At 38.5% G+C, this 18,035-nt stretch overlaps 1 protein-coding gene across 19 annotated transcripts in view; it reads right to left on the minus strand.

The window, feature by feature from the left end:
• The window catches only part of LOC148676176 (dedicator of cytokinesis protein 9-like), a 158,807-nt gene that overhangs the window by 65,108 nt on the left and 75,664 nt on the right, over window positions 1–18,035 (minus strand). For all 19 annotated transcript variants that reach the window (XM_088604287.1, XM_088604306.1, XM_088604278.1 and 16 more), the window contains exons 3-5: window positions 10,174–10,263; window positions 5,539–5,621; window positions 3,079–3,148 (exon numbers count right to left, since the gene is read on the minus strand). In XM_088604287.1, the coding sequence (XP_088460413.1) occupies window positions 3,079–3,148; window positions 5,539–5,621; window positions 10,174–10,263 (243 nt within the window). The remainder of the gene's footprint in view (window positions 1–3,078; window positions 3,149–5,538; window positions 5,622–10,173; window positions 10,264–18,035) is intronic.

An 18,035-nucleotide genomic window follows, 5' to 3' on the forward strand; every position in this document is an offset into this window, starting at 1 on the left:
TGCCACACTAGTACAGTGAAATACAATACTGCATCTCCCGTGTCATTCTTCCCCCAGGGCTAGCAGTTCTCAGCAGGTGATCCTGAAAAATCAAATGTGGTCTCTTGGATAGGCTCTCCAAACTAAATACAGTCTAAATTACACAGCTAATAGACTGCATCTTTACAAGGCACTGAACAAACCAGAAATGTGTCCAAAATTAAGCTAATTAGTCAGTGGTGCCAGGTTTTTTTAACTGAAAGTGCCAGTGGTTCCATTTTTGGATTGCGTTTCAGTCCTCAAACTACCTGTACGAGCCTCCAGACAAAAAGACTACACAGCACAGTCCATGGCAAACAATATGAAAAAGAACTTTATGTACTCATGGACTGTCTGCAAACAGTTGATATGATTTTTACAAGAAAAATATGCAGCTAGTTAGTATTTTTGAATCTCCAGCAGATTTCAACTATGCAAAACAGAACCTTTAACAAAGCAAAATATCCACTTACTGTATGGTTCCAAACTGAGGGTATGCAATAGGGTTCAATGAGGGTAGAGAGGTTCATTCTTAATCTCACTTAGTTCTAGGAAATGCAGACTTCAAGAGTGCTCTGATTACTTGTACCTAGCCGAATGACTGACTAAAAATCAAGAGACCATGAAACAAGCTCGAGGTTTACTCTCTTAAGCCTGTGTTCATTACATTGGGCATTGGCTCAACCAGGCTGAGCTACAACTTGAAAACTGTTCACCTCCAGATTAAGAATCTGTGCCCTTAGAAACCTTTATTAAGGTTTATTTATACCTTTATTAAACCTTTATTAGAAACCTTTATTAACACTTGGGAGTGGAGGATGCAGTCATCTGCTACACAGAGCTAACTCTCACCTGGAGAAGACGGGGAGCATTGTGAGAGTTATGTTCTTTGACTTCTCCAGTGCCTTTAACACCATCCATCCACCTTTACTGAGAGATAAGATAAGGGCGGCGCAGGTGGACACTCCCCTGGTGTCCTGGATTATAGACTATCTGACCTGCAGGCCACAGTATGTACGGCTACAGAGCTGTGTGTCCGAACAGGTTGTTAGCAGTACTGGGGCTCCACAGGGGACTGTCCTTGCTCCATTCCTGTTCACCTTTTACACCTCTGACTTCAGGTACAACTCTGAGACATGTCATCTGCAGAAGTTTTCGGATGACTCTACAATTATGGGATGTATTAGAGAGGGGAGGGCGAAGGAATATAGGAGCTTGATTACCAACTTTGTGGAGTGGTGTCATCTTAACCATCTTCAGCTTAACACCAGCAAGACCAAAGAAATGATCTTGGACTTTCAAAGGAATAAGTCTCCGCTGAACCCTGTTTCCATCCAGGGTGAGGACATAGAGGGCGTACATTCCTACAAGTACTTAGGGGGACACCTGGATGATAAGCTGGAGTGGTCTGGTAACACTGACGCCCTGTACAAGAAAGATCAGAGCCAACTCTATTTTCTTAGGAGGCTCAGGTCCTTTGGTGTGTGTGGAACACTGCTACACATTTTTTATGAATCAATGGTGGCTGCGGCCATCTTCTACGCTGTTGTGTGCTGAGGCAGCAGTATCATGACAAAAGATGCAAATAGGCTCAATAAACTTATCAAAAAGGCTGGCTCTGTGTTGGGGATGAGCCTTGACCCCATGGAGGTGGTGGCTGAGAGGAGAATGCTGACCAAGCTCACAGCCATCATGAACAACGCCTCTCATACGCTTCATGGGACTGTTACTGGGGAGCGGAGCACTTTTAGCAACAGACTGCTCCAGCTACGGTGTTCAAGGGAATGTTTCCGCAGGTCTTTCCTCCCGGCGGCTGTCAGGGTGTATAACGCTGCCCTAGGCTAGGACTGTTAACCCTTCATTTGCTCGTTTATGGACAGCATGTTTGCTCCATTGTACTTTTTGGACAATCAGTCTGTATAAACCTATGCACATTTTGCACATATTTTATTGTTTTTACAGTGACTTTGATCATCACATTTTGCACACACCTATGTATTTATTTTTTATTTATTTATTTTTATTTATTTTGTTGTCTTTTGTTTTATAACTATTCTGATGTCTGTTTTTGCTTGTCTTGGGCTGGACTGCTGTAACACATTAGTTTCCCTACGGGATTAATAAAGTCTTATCTATCTTAATAATCATGATTACATGACAAATTGAATACTGACTTAGTGTGTCCAACATACTGTATTTAACAAGAATTATAGGGCAAACAATACAATCCCCTACTGTAGCACCTTTCTACAGGAACAGGGAAAGCAGTATGCTTGAGAACTGATATATTTTAAATACTGCACTGTTCTGTGTGGTCTGAATTAAGATACACCAATATATTCAGTTATTACATATTTATACCTTATATATAAATTCAGGGGACTTCACACTAATTCACACTTATTACAAAATATATTTTTTCTTCTGGCTCTACAAAGCAGTAAACTGTAATGAACAAGCAAACAGTTTTTACATTACAGTAACAAGAAAAAAGCCCTATTCATGCAAGGAATCAGCAGGGGGAAGTGATGCTGATGATGTGCAGTTTAACCTCTCTTGCAAAACTGGAAAGAGATAAAAAAGACAAAGCCATCCTTTGAAAGAGCCAGATCATTCTAAATCTTGATCCAAAAGGATTTGTGTTCAGGAAAAAACTATATTCTTAAGCAGTTTGGTACAGTAGCTTATCAATATATTTGCTAGAGCTCAGATTTACCAGATGACAGTTCAAGTAACTGCACTGAAATCCCTAATACATGTACAGTACAGTAACACTGTGGTGTGTTGACAAGACATGAGTTGTGTCTGTCCTTTGATGGAATTTCAGCTTTCTTTGAGAAAGGGACTGGGCAAGAAGGACTATCCATCCCTTTTCTAACTGCTTCTTCCAGCTTGGGGTCCCAACACTGTGCTGCCCTGCAAGAAGAACTAGCCATGCCAAAATAAAATATCCTTGAAGACTACAAGGAAAGAGGATCTTCAATTATTTTTATTTTCAAAACACACCTCATATACATATACTGTACTATCTGTAGGGATGATTCCAGGCAGAGTACTCACCTCGTCTTTGTCTACATCTTCATCTACCTCAAACACATGGACAGGCAGCTTATCTGGCCGGGACACCTTGCTGTAACACAGTCATCAGGACTCAGTTAGAAGCAGCATGGAAACAGCTAGACAGACACTGCACTAGACGGTAAACTAAAAAAACACTCAAGGCACAGAACAGAAAAGAGAGAAATAAAACACAGGAAAAGAGACATAATTAAACACAGAAAAATGAAGTTGTAATGAAAAGAAAAATGTAAAACTGTTGAGAGTTGCAGTGACTCTGGTGCTGCTCAAGAGAGGTCCACTTAATGGTGCCTGGTCTTCAGCAAAGTAACTAGGTCTGAAGAAATACATCTCAAATCAAGAGCTGAACTGCACTCATGCAAAACATCCTTAAAATAACTGAGAGCTTGACCAATTACAAATCAAAAAGAGAACCTTAAAGGCCAATCTAAATTTCACAGGAGTTAATGAAATTTACATGGGAAAGAATTATATTGTATGTATCCCTAATTTGTAATCTTTTGGTTTAGCTTTCTAGAAAGCAAATATGACTACTTGTTACGTTATAAAAACCTTAACTGTTAGTGATTCTCACAAATTATGTAGTTGCTTTTTTAAGGAGTTTACTGTATTTTTGAGGAGTGGAAAAATACAGTGAGGAATACAGTAACAAATAATACACTGCAATGTAAGTTATTTTAAATGGTCTGATTAAAGACGAGCTGCAATGCTATTTTTAATTTTCGAAGTTGGAAAGATTTAGCATTGATGAGTGCTTTTAAAACCACGACACAAGTACACAAAAAACCACCAATTTACATCACAAAATAGATTAAATTTCCAGGTATGTGTTGCACCATATTCTGTGATTCAGAATGAGGCAACAAAAGGTTGCATCATGTCATCTCAAGTTATTACACTATAGAGAAGCGGGCTTGTGAATACATTTCTGTTTATTTAATAGAAATATTTCCATAAAATACTGCTTACTTGTTAACTCAGCATGTAAATCATAATGGTGAGATGTCTGTTGCACAACCTGTACTTTATCTGCTTGTACATCGCATTACATTAGTCATTATGGTGACAAGTGAGCAGGAAGGGCCACATCATCTTGCGATATGTGGAAACTCTCGCTCATGGTGAGAACAGGGGTTAGTGACAACATGGTCACTTTCAGTACCTTCACAAAGTTCACAGGTTTGTGCTTCATTCGAAATGTTATAGAAATATCTTGAACATCAACAACATTATACTGAGGTTACTGAATTAACGAGATTTAATAACCAGTTTGAGAAAGTGGGACTGCAGTTTCCCTTTAAGTAAATCAATATCCCTCCCAGGTGAAACGTTCTCATTGGAATGGCCCACATGGGTGAAATACCTATTTTTAACGAATCACCATCAAACAAAATGATTACACAGGGACCCATGCTGCAGATCACAGATGCTGCTCTCGGTGGTCTGCTGCTAAATGTCACAGGTTTGAGTGAAAACCGGGAGGCATATGTCACGGTGTTAGGGAACTTGATTTCGGCTTTCACCTTTCTCTGCAGTTCCTTTTTAGCAGATGGTTCTTTGATTCCGCTACACTGATTTTGTTTGTTGAGTCCAAGACCCACCCTGCCTGCAAGACAACCACACATTCCCGTTTTGCCTCCCCACTTGAAGTATTACTGTTACAGTTCTCATCACACAAGCTAGCTAACCATTTGTAAAGGCTTGCTGCCTATTTTTAAAGCAAGGCCATCTTTATTTCAGAGAGGAGTACTGCACTAGAAATTTCACCCTTCTTTTCCTCAACTATTAATGTTGTACCTTTCCCAGTGAAAACAAATCAGGACTGTGTGCAAATGCCCATTTTTATCTCCATACAAAATTCAACACTGGGAATAGAGCTCAAATTTCCATACTGCAAAGGTTTGTGGGTGTACAGGGCTCATTTTCTGAAGCCAACTCAACAGGGAAATAATGTCCTCATACTGAACTTTTCCCAATCAACAGCAAGAATCCATTTGCACAACAGATGGATAAAACAGATGAGATGTTTTTTTTAAGGATGTGGATCCTGTACAGTCTACCCCCTCCCCCCATTATCATCACTGTTTCTGCAAATGGTTGCTACTCAATCATAAAAAAAACAAAAAAGCCTTAGACAGCTTAGTTAGAAGGAAATTTTGTATTGTTGCACTATGGACCAGAGTGACCTGTATTTCCTTATGAGTCTGATGCCAAGATTTCTCAAATGTTTAAAATGTAAAATGTTTAAATGAACTTAGTTCAAGAGAATGAATGTAGTGAAAGAAAAACGATACGAAATCACTGCTTCTGTCGCTGAGCTGATAAAACACAGAGTCTTGTCTCAGCCAGAAAATGAATAAAGCACATTTATCAAAGCCTGGTATTATAGGATGATTAGCAGGAAAAGAGGGGAAAAAATGTTTAAGTACAAAAGGGACTTACTTTGGGAGCTGTCGGAAATCTCCTGAGTAATCCTCATATTTATAATTCACAACGTGCCAGTCTGAGTTACAGGTCTTTATGCACTGTGGGGGAAAAAATCAAATAGCTGTAAGGTTGAGAAAATACATTTGTCAGTTTAGGTGCACAGGAATTCAGAATCACAAGGAGAGAGGAGAATCAGCAGGATAAACCAATTTCCATTTAAAACTTATTTTTAATTAATTATCTATATAATTACACAGCAGTAAACACATACTGAATGCGTGAGAATTCAATTGAACATCTAGCCATGCTGTTGAGGCTGACACTGTGGCATCCTTCAAGAAAAGACAGGATGAGTTCCTTGGATCAATTAGCTCCTGAAAAAAAACTAGCTAAATGTGCCAAATTTCCTCCTGTTGTCTGTAACTGTTTTTATGTCAAACTAAAAAGACGAAGCGGATGGCTTCAGTATGCACTTACATTTACTATAATGTGTATATATATTATTTGCACTGTACAGCTACCATTTTGATCATCCCTAAACTATATTAAACTTAATATAATAATAATAATAATAATAATTGCTTACACTTATATAGCGCTTTTCTGGACACTCCACTCAAAGCGCTTTACAGGTAATGGGGACTCCCCTCCACCACCACCAATGTGTAGCATCCACCTGGATGATGCGACGGCAGCCATAGTGCGCCAGAACGCTCACCACACATCAGCTATCAGTGGGGAGGAGAGCAGAGTAATATAGCCAATTCATAGAGGGGGATTATTAAGAGGCCATGATTAGTAAGGGCCAATTGGAAATTTGGCCAGGACACCGGGGTTACACCCCTACTCTTTTCGAGAAGCGCCCTGGGATTTTTAATGACCACAGAGAGTCAGGACCTCGGTTTTACGTCTCATCCGAAGGACGGCGCCTGTTTACAGTATAGTGTCCCCGTCACTATACTGGGGCATTAGGACCCACATGGACCGCAGGGTGAGCGCCCCCCGCTGGCCCCACTAACACCTCTTCCAGCAGCAACCTAGTTTTTCCCAGGAGGTCTCCCAGCCAGGTACTGACCAGGCTCACACCTGCTTAGCTTCAGTGGGTTGCCAGTTGTGAGTTGCAGGGTGATATGGCTGCTGGCCAATATAAAGAACAAATTAATTTCCTTCTGGTGACAAAAGTGTCTACATATTTGGATTATTTGTATTAATAAATTCAGCACATGAAACCTCCAGTTTTTAAATTGTTGAGCTCTGCTTCACATATCCCTTATTAATGCTTAAAACATAATATAATGTGAAATGAAATGTAGAGCAAAAAGAGGCATGAATTCCTGTACTGCTCCTGACTTTTAGAATTTGAAATAACTACTTAACATACTGTAACTTGGAAACAACGTGGTAGTGCTTTCAAATTTTCAGAAGCCCAGATAATTAACCAGCGTTTCATGCACATAGAAATTCCTTTGCTGGATTTCAGATCTGCTAAGAAGTTAAATACATTTTAAGAAATCGACATATTTTCTTATTCAGTGTATACAGTAAAAGGATTGTACAAGGAATGTAGGTCATTGCTTTCCCTCCTATTAATGATTTATGGAAAACCGGTTTTCAGGGAAATGTTCCAATTGAGAAACCTAAATCAGATTGTGAAATATCTTTACTAACAGTTTTTTACAGCCTAGAATACTTTCAATTTGTTCACAAATATTTGGTTTAGAAAGACACAGACATTTACGTGGGAAGGAATGTTATAAATGGGACAATGGCTGCATTCACAGATCTAATAACCACCAACCAAAGAGGCAGCAAGCTCAAAGAATATCTATGGCAATGCATGATAATATGTAGGTGTCTGACCAACCCCAAGAGAATAACCCAAGAGCTATTCTTTACACCACCCCTTTAGTAACTCACAGAATACACACTGGCGAGAACCATCAAAACAGTGCACTGTTGTAATTCATAGTTACACCAGAAAGATAGGATAACTTAGAATGTCATTCCTGTTACATGAAATGACTCGATAACCTTACAGTTGAAAATTTGAACTTTAGTCTGCATGTTAAAAAAATCCCAAAGAGTGACAGAATCATGCTGTGCCAAAGTCTGCAGCTGTTGTTCATGATGTCATGCTACACTTGACCAGGGAAGGGAAGGATCGTTTCTCCTTTTCCATGGTGCTGCCATGCCCTGTCCCCAAATTACGTGTAAAGAAAAGGAGAGAGATATGCACCTTCCCCCACCCCTGAACACAGAAGTGTGTTCATTCAACTGGCACAGTGTATTCTGCGGTACATCAAGTGTATACAGTAGCTTACCCATCAGCACAGAGACAATGCACTCTATATGCACAGAAACAAAGAATTATGTTGTACACATGCATGCATTGACTGCTAGTGTGAATGCATGTATGAAAAGTAAACAAGGAAACAACTCCTTAAAAATATCCGTCCATTTTCTAACTGCTTTATGCAATTTAGTATCGCAAGGGAGCTGGAGCCCATCTCGACAAGCAATAGGACACCAGCCCATTGCAGGGCACACCTTGAGCAAAATTTTAGATTGAAATGCAATTTGGTTTGACACACTCCAAACTCATGGATACAAATTAATGGCAGAACAACTATCCATCATGTAGCTGCTTCATCCAATTCAGGGTAATGAGGGAGCTGGAGAGTAACCTGGCAAACAATAGGTGAAAGGCAGGACACACCCTGGATGGGATGCCAGTGCATCGCAGGACATACACACAGACAAACGCACACACACTCACATCAGGGCCAATTTACCCCAGTACTAAACCTTCCAGTCTGTCTTTGGACTGTAAGAGGAAATGGGAGCACCCAGAAGAAACTTATGCAATCATGGGGAGAGCATACAAACGCCACGCTAACACCCAATGTCCGTAATTGAAATTTCGGTTATGCTAACCACTGCACCGCTATGTGGGATTGCAGAACAGTGCACCCCATGTATAAAAATTGACCCCATCTTACCCTTTCTTTCAGGAGACACTAGTAGTGTGGAAGCACTGCTCAACTCCCAGAAAAGACAGAGAAGTGTTTATGAAATGTACTCCACCTTCCAAGAGCATCCCAAACATGCCAATTCAATGTATTATGTTGATTTATGAAAGTTAGTTTGGGGATGTAAAGGATTTCCAAAACAATCAGCGTTGAGGGTTTATTATAAGGTAAGTGGAGTGAAGCTATCTAAAATACTATATACTGTAGTTCATACTGTATACAGGCGAAATCATTCACTGAATTGGCATATAGACAGCAATTCAGTAATGAATACCTTTCATGAGAGACAGAGCTATACAAATTTCCCACATTGGTGTGGCCATCATTGCCATCATTGAAACGTGTTAAAATGAGAATGTATCTGCTTTTCGGTCTAAAAAGGGCAGAGAATGCACGTGAAATAATAGTGATAATACTCTTTATAAAGGCTAGTTTCCCGTAACTTTAGCATGAACTGTCTAGATGCAAATCAAGCTGGTGACAGAAGGGATTAGCCTGAAGCTCTAACCTTCTCCTTCCTCCTGTTTTTACTAGACATACAGTATGAAGAAGCTGAACTCGGCCAAGGCTTGGAAAATACTTTTTAACCATATAATTCACATTATTTTACAAAGGAAATTTTAAACTTTTAAATAAGGGAAAAAAGGAATTTTCCATCATGACGTTCATCTTTGAATTTGCACATCACAAAGCATATGAATGAGGAAAAACTTCAGACCACTTTGTAATCTTTGGTTGTTAGTATCTATCTGATCTGGGAATTCCAACAATCCTTTCTTCACAGATCCCATTGGATCTGCTTCTACTACAACTAGGGAGATGATTCCAGATTCCCAAGATCCTCTGTGTAACAAACATCTCTGCTCTGTCTTGAATGTCCAAAAACTTTAATGTTCACATGTATCTCTTTGTCCTTTTTTGTTTCAGGATAATTTCAAGGGATTATCATCTTTTCATGTTGTATTCACAACATGAACCTTTAGCTTTCTAATTTCCAGTAAAATTTTCCCTATCTTCCTCACTGTATCTTTCCACTCCTCAAAAATACAGTAAACTCCTTAAAAAAGCAACTACATTCAAGGAAAGCACCAAAGGGAATTCTAATGTCCCTTAGAAGTCTCTCCAAAGGGAATTTCTACACACTGCGTTTTTCTAAACAACCTGGGGACCCAGTCCATTCCTATTTTTCCATGATCTTAAGTTTTGTTTACTGGTAATTCACAATGACTAATCCAGACAGCTTTAAAATAACCATTGCTGGGTTAGGTGGTACACAGTGCTGGAGATGCATGACTTTAGGATTTCAATCCATACAAGGTATTTTCTTACACTAAATAATCTCCGGTGGGTTCCTACCCACACAAGTGTCAGATCACGAACAACACACACGATGCTCTGCTATTCCAGTTACCCATCCCACACTGACAGAATTTCACAATCCTCAGGCAAAGAGTGCACTTAACCACAATGACGGTCACTCATTTGAGCAAAGTCATCCCCAAACCCTCTCTTCAATATGTACAGTAGTGAGGCAAAGTCAAATCCAGTAAAGCCCTGCAGATGTGCAGTATTTCATGCTATTCTGATAGAGATAATCACCGCCTCACAAGAAGTGACTTACCTCCTGGACAAATAAGCTCTGTGCCTCTTTCTCAGCATTTTCTGGCACTGTAGGATAGACCGTCCTTCCACTGCGTCTCAAGATCGATATCTAGAAAGATATAAAAAACATGAGTGAGCACAGCTATGGACAATACCTGGCTCCTTACTGTCTTGTCAACAAACATTCATTCACTTATCATTATCAAAATCACCACAGATGTTCAGATCCCACATCAATGAGACAAATATTAACATTATTTTACATATTCACCATTATTCATTTTGCTAAAAAATGAAAAGATATTTCTGTTACTGGAATGTTGCTATGATTTTAATTTATATCATCTTCATAAAAAGCTTAAAATGTATCTTGTACGAAACACTGTTTAGGGATACAATGTCTTAAAGCACAATTCCCCATGAATTACGGGATATAAGAATATTATAAGCTTTGAATGTTGCCTAATAGTAGAAAGCAGAGCACTCAAGTAACCTCTAATTCTACTCCACGTATGTGGGCAGTGCAGTGGCTTTGTGGCTAAGGATCTGCACCTGTGGCTGGAAGGTTTCTGGTTCATATCCCATGGCTGGCAGAGGAATCCTACTCTGTTAGGCTCCTGAGCAAGGCCCTTAACCCCACCTGCTCCAGCGGTGCCATATAAATGGCTGACCCTGCGCTCTGACCCCAAGCTTCTCTCCCTCTCTGTGTGTCTCATGGAGAGCAAGCTGGGGTATGTGAAAAGAACTTCCTAATACAAGAAATTGTATATGGCCAATAAAGTGATATAACATATATTTGGTCGAAGTAAGCAATCACAGTAGTGGTCTCAGTTATTTTATGGTTCATTGTCATCATGTACATATACTTTGACCTATGAAACAGGCAGAACATCTACAGTACAGTATGTCTATCTACATAATAAAAATGCAGTGTTAGAGGTTTTTAAAATGGGACAGACTGCATTGCAAAGCCAGCAAACAAAGTTAAACCACAAACACACAGTGAAGACAAGATGAGCTTACCCTTGCTTGACAAGACACTTTCACTCAACAAGACTAAGTCCATGAACTGAATATGAGAACGTAATGCAGGGAATCTGATTTTATTGCCTGCGACTTACTCCTAACTGCACCATAAACTGTGTGGTGGACATATTTCAACACCCACGTGTAAACACTGAAAACATTAATAACACACTTCAACTTTGTAACCACAACACCAAACTGTGAATCTAGGAAAACAACTGCTTTAACCTTATTCCAGATCCTCTCTCAGGATGGTTCTGTAGCTACACATTTCTTAAACTTAAAACTCAGGTCTCCTGCTTTCACACAAATAACTGGGAGAAAGATGTGATTTCCTCACCAATGGTTTCTAGATGAGAACAAGGCAAAAGACCACTGAAATGAACAGTAGTTTTAATATAAGCTCAAATAATTAATATCAAGTTTTTTAGTGATTGCAAACCGACATCTTATTTTAAATGGTTTGCTGTTACACCTTTAATTTCTGGACTTTGTTTTTACATCAATGAGAGGAACAAGTGCTAGATTAATGTATACTAAGACAATATTCAGAAAAGTGGCAAGTCTAGAAGAGATATCTCTAGGGTATTTCAACTGTGTATTTTACACCAGCATGGTGGTTTCTTGTAATTAGCTTGTAAAGTCAATAGCATGTCCTTTAATTGCCTGAAAATTGTGTGCACAGCTGGGCATGATTTAACAGAAAACCCTTCAAAATGTTTTTTTATTTCTTTGTGAAGAGCAAGGTTTTAAAGGTCACTATTATGAAGCAAGATGCTTCTCTTCATTGTTCACTTTGGAGGCCCATAAACACACCCTGTCTTGGCAGAGAGCCACTTCATGTAGAGCTCCAACATTTCGACAAAAATATTTTTGATCGAGTTTTCATATGGCCAATTTGCTGTGAAAGAGATGCCACGCAGAGGTCTTGAGTTCAACTGCTGTCAGAAATTAAACCCCAAACTGTCTAGCAGGTCTCTGAATTCACACCACACCTACGTTTCCTACATACTATGCAAGGGTGGTAGCTGGAAAAGTAGGACACATCTCTAAGCTCTCAAGACTTCACTTGGTGTCAGCTTACATCTAACAAAATGATTAAGCACCTTTTCAGAAAAAAAACACATTTACAAGGAAAAACTATAAAAAGCTAAAGTAAAGCCCTAGATAATCTTCCTTTCTGAACACAAACACACACTAGTTGCCCATCTGTAAGCAGGAATAGATTCGACGAAGTATAATTTTTGTTCATCCAACACCTCTAGTCTTCCATTTTAGACTTAGTCTTCTGGTATTTCTGTGCCGCAGTTTACCATAAGTGCTTTATATTCCTAAACAAATTCACTTGAATAAATTTTTACATACAACACAGACATACAAATGTAAAAATAAAAACTGGATTTGAACTAAGGATGTAATGTCAACAAACTGTGCAGATATTCAGGTTTTAAAAGTACAAAGGAAATCCAAAGAAAGTCTTCATTTGCCAAAGAACAATTATATCACATTAATTTTGTTCTTATTTCATGTAGTCTGATGATTTCTGTTTGCCAGTAGCCAAAATTCAAAATAAGGTTTTTTATGCATCGTAATTGTCAGTCACCTGCAACCCCAAAGGCAATTTCAGAAATCTGTGATTAGATTACTATTGCACTGATCGGAAATTGGTTATTTGTAGATATACTGCTAAAAGTCACAGAAATAAAGAGAAGTAAAGAGGACGAAATGGGTGTGATGTTGCAAAAAAAAAATCTGCACTCATAGGAAATGGAGCAAGTACACAATATAGGATACAGAATTCCTTCCTTTCTTTAGCTTTCACAGTCATTCTCTGTGCTACACCACAGGCCAGACAGTGACTTCGGTAGAGTAAAAACCATCTTCCCAGCTTTCTTTGTCTGTGGCTAACCCAAGGACACTCAAGACATGCAATGGCTTGCAAAAGCAGAAACAACTCCTCCCACTAGAACAATAACAGATTATTAATTGAAAAGGTTCCAGTATTTTCAGTATTATTTTTGTGCATTGACGAGAGCAAACTGGAATAACTTCTGAACACATAAAACACTTCACACCTTGTACAATCTTACAGAGGGATGTTGAGCATTTTGAAACTTTCTGCATTGTCCCTAAACAGCCAGGATGGCTAAAAAAGTTTGAATAACAATCAGTTGTGTATATGCATTTTATCCTATATACATGTATATCTCCAGATGTATACATAAAATAGAAGAACCCTAATAAAGGGTGAATAAGGTTTCCACGTCTGAAAACTCTGAGTTTGTATGTGTGGAAAAGCAGAATGAGAGAAGTTATAAGAGAGTTCTGGCTCCTTTAGTGTTGTGATTGAACTAAGAGTGAACCAATATTCTTAACCATAATTCACTGCAATTGCTTTCCTTAACTCTGACCCAAACCTGGAATAGAGTTAATTTAAATATACATTAACACACCTCCATCACCAATTTCTGCAGCAAGAACCCCATATTTCAGCAAATTCCAGTAGATCTGTGGCTGAGAACTGCTTTTGTCATTAGGTCTAGCCTTCCACAAATCATGATCTTATCACTAAATAAACCATATGGATACTTTTAAAGCTATTACTCAGAAGGTTTAAAGTGAACAGCAGATTTTTATTGCAGATTACATAGCACATCTCTGCCATGAGTGAACTGTTTTACAGCGCACTGCTGTGAAAAAAACACAGCAGCCAGGATAACACCACAAATTGTCTTTGTTTTATGATTTTGGGTCCCTGGGTTTATGAAACAGCAATAACAGTTTAAAAATGTTAAAAAAGGACCATGAACACACACTGAACTGCCTGCCTATTTTATTAAGATATGGCTTTTCAGTTTTGTCCTTTTACAGTACCCTCAACATAGAACATGTTGACTTTTACTCTGGGTGTTAATAATTCATTTCTGAATTGTTTTCCGCTTTGAAACTCTTGAAGATGTTAAGTGTTCCCCATCAAAATTGACACATAGCTTAAAAAGCAGCTTTGTTGGTGATGAGCTACTTGAACTAAAATTACTGTTCAATTCAATGAGACATGGCTTTATCAGGATTGAAAACCCCGGAGTCACCAGAATTGGGACAGGGAAGCACTGACTGAAATCCTCTGACTGCCTGTGAAACAGCACAGCCCAGAGAGGAAGGGGGAGCAGTGAGCCAAAAGTTTCCCCCTAATGTTGCCTTTCCAGCACTGCCCCTTTCATGCAAGACTGATCTTCCCCACCAAACCTTGAACTGTAGTCTACAACTTCAGTTCAGTGTTGTGACTTGGACTAATGCACATGAGGGGATAAGGATTCAGATCCACATAATACTTTCCGCCATGCTGATGTCATACTTGTTGTTTTTCTTTTTGAATCGGGAAAGAACACAATGAACTTGTAAAGTTTGACAAGAGTCTTTTAGGTTGATCCTTTTAGGAAATCCCCAAGCATTCAACATTTCTTTCAGTTTATGCAACACCAATGTGTTTTTTTTTCTTTTTAAAAATGTGATAAATCTAAAGCAACAGGAAATGCTTTATAAATGTGGTCCAAAAATAGTTAAACCTAATTTAATTACAGTGTTATTTGTCTTTTTGTTCCCCAGAGGTGAGGAACTTTGCCTATAGCTCTGCTAAGATGCATTTTTCATTAGAAAGTTGTTTCTGAGGTGCAGAGTGCTTCTGCTATGACGATCACACAGAACATACATAAACTCGCCTATTAGCAAGGATGTGTATGTATCATTCCCTTGAGACCTTATACAAAGTGGGGAAAAAAAGCTTGCATTCAGTACTGTAGGCAAGTGCTGAAAATCCCACTGGTGACATCTAGGCTGTTTCAATAATACAGATCCTATTAATAACACAATGATGGGAAGAGCTGGCAGAATCAATACATTAACATCTCACTGCCTCCAGTTGGAGTCAGGAATCACTCCACAACTGTCAAGCTTTCCGGAGATACTGCCCCTACTGAGAGTTCCAGGCCTCTAAGAGCCCATGATAAAATCATCAAAGTTTCTATTCGTAACCTCTGGGTTTTGCCTTCCTCTCCCCGGTCACAGTTTCCTGACTCACGATAATAATCACTTCAATCCAACTAGCAGAAACAAACGTGCATGAATAGTGCAGTCAGGACACTGCCTAAAGGAAAGGCAGTGAAATGAAAACTGTAAAGGGAAAAATAAAAACGCAGCCATGTGACCACAGTTAAAAATGCCAGGTACAGTCGGTCATCTTAATCAGAATAAACTTGATTCCTGAAGACAGGTCGCTGGCAAAACTTCAATCAAAATCATGATTGGCCCAATTTCAGTTTGGCCGTTATATAATCCTCTGTGTCTTATTAAAACAAGTATCCCAAAGCAATGAAACTGTCCAGTTTTAACAGGGCACAGATGTACATTTCAAGACATTAATGTCACCTTTGGCAACAGGCCCTAAATTATCAAATGATGCCCATCTATTACACATGGAAGTATTAGTGTTGTCCATGTCATCTTGGGATTGTGATGTACATGTTTTATCACTATGTGAAGGTCACTCTTCTTATCAGTAGGATTCCATGATATTTTGCAAGCATGACAAAAATTATCTCTAAAGTAAAAAAATAATAATGTAAAAGACTACTGGAAATGAAATCTCCCATCCAACAACATTGTAACTAGGCAGTTGCCTTAATTTAAAGGACCAAGGTCTCTTTTTTGTAGTTTTCTCACATGTCCAGACTGGGATTATAAAAATACCGGATGCAGGTTAAAATTTGCCTATTTTGTAAAAATGTGGTGATGTTACAAACTTTCCCACTGTGCATTTTCTTGGGGAAGTGCACTTGTGGGCACGGTTAAATTTAGCTTGCGACGTAAAAAAAAATATGCTTCAAAAAGCATTACTGCAGAGTATTTCATCATTCTCTATGAAAACAAGAAAACATAAAAGATTGTTACAGTACATCCTGCCATTTATGAATTTAAAATAAAAATTTTAAATGGACTACTAGTGTAATGCATAGAATAATGGATTTGTAATGGATTAACTTGTCAACTGTCGATAAGAAATCTTTCCACATTAAAATGGGTTTCAATACAGGAGAGCTGGAATCTTTTCTGTACAGAACACTTGCAGCTTGTGGAACATTCATGCAATCTGAAAAATTCCTTTCCTGGGCACTTTCCCAGTACATCAATCATCTTCAATTTTTCAACTATTATTACTGCTTTTATCTGAATGTTTCTTAATTAAAAAATAATGGCACTCTTTTCTAATAGATGAAAGTGCTTGTTATTTTCTGCTATTATCAGACATTTACTTTGCAAGCGATGCTTAGTTCTGTCAAGACATAAGGTCTGAAGGCTCAACATATCCTTATGCCATAAGATAAATACATACTGTATATTAATGAGCATGCGTTAGACAATTGACATCTACCTTTCCTTTAGTGTATGGCTCAACCTTCCATTTCCAGTTCTGAAACCGACATCTAAAGAAATATTATATTACATTTATATATATGATAGCTAGTGTGTACTAGTTAATTTCAGTTTGTCATTTAATGCTGAGATATTTTATATAATGCCTAGTGCTGAACATAATATGAAAATTTAATTTAATTCAAATTCAAACTTTCTCAAAAACTACCAAGCATTGTATAGAATGCCTAGGAATTTCATATTCTGCACGGTTTATATACTTCGCCAGTAACATATATATTAAATAAGAAAGCACTTCAGAGACAACTTGCACAATCGTTTTTTAGAAAGATACAGTAGTAAGGTTTCTTCAAAACACAGTTCTACAGTTAATGTTAAACAGACAAAAGTTTGCCCGAAAATAATCTGTTCACACCCCCCCAAAAAAAATAGACAACGGAAAAGCTTCCAAGTGTTTGCAGAGAGGTTAATCATTACTTTCACAGACTCCAGCACTCTAATCACAGGTTTGAACAATGCCCTTACACATATAGAACTTCTTTCTGCTCCTCCTCAAATATTACACATGTTGCTGCTTCTTGCAGGTTGTAGTTTTAATGCAGATAAACAGAGTACTGCGCGAGTTAAAGCACTCCCCGTTGGAGTAAACAATCCCCATTTTTTACCATTAGTTTACAGTGGGGGAAAAAGGATGAAAATACAGTTTGCAGTGCAGGCTCCAAATGTTGAAAGCACAGGGAAACATCAACACTAGACTCTCTATTCTGACAACAGGGCAGATCTTGCTCTGAAATCAAACCTGAGGGATAATCACTTCAGTCAGGGCTGTCTCTTTCAAGCAGGCCAGGAAACGTCACAAACACACGAGTCTAAACTTTAAAATACAAACGAATGTCAGATGACAGATATAAAAATGTAATTTCCTTTGTCATGCAGCAGGCACACAGTTGGGGGGGAAAAAGTCACTGCCTCAGTAAGGGGAACAACACAAATTAATCTTTGAGAGGATATGTACAGTGTCTGACTTTCAAAGGTTTAAAACGGCTCAGTTTAGCTAAAATTAAAAATAGAGCAACTGAAATCTGAAGTTATATGAATAATTTTATTCCTACAGTAGCTTGGTTTGAAAACTACACACAAATGTGGTATCGGTAGACTGATGCAGTAATTGTGGAGCATTAGCATAGATTGTAAAATAAATAGGAGGTCCACTAACATTAAAACACTTTCTTGTGGTTAGCCTAATGAACATAAATATCATCCAGATTTATCTTCAAAAGGGGGGTAATTTTATCTCAATATAGTTCAAGAAAATACATCCAAGATAATGAACATGATAAGACTTCGCTAGCCTGCTATGCAGGAAAGGAAGTCCAGATATCGAGATCGGGTGGGGCAGCTTTGTGCTGTTTGAGAAATGTTCCC

This window comes from Lepisosteus platostomus, chromosome 2 (assembly GCF_059453375.1).
Source record: "Lepisosteus platostomus isolate fLepPlt1 chromosome 2, fLepPlt1.hap1, whole genome shotgun sequence".
Taxonomy (NCBI): domain Eukaryota; kingdom Metazoa; phylum Chordata; class Actinopteri; order Semionotiformes; family Lepisosteidae; genus Lepisosteus; species Lepisosteus platostomus.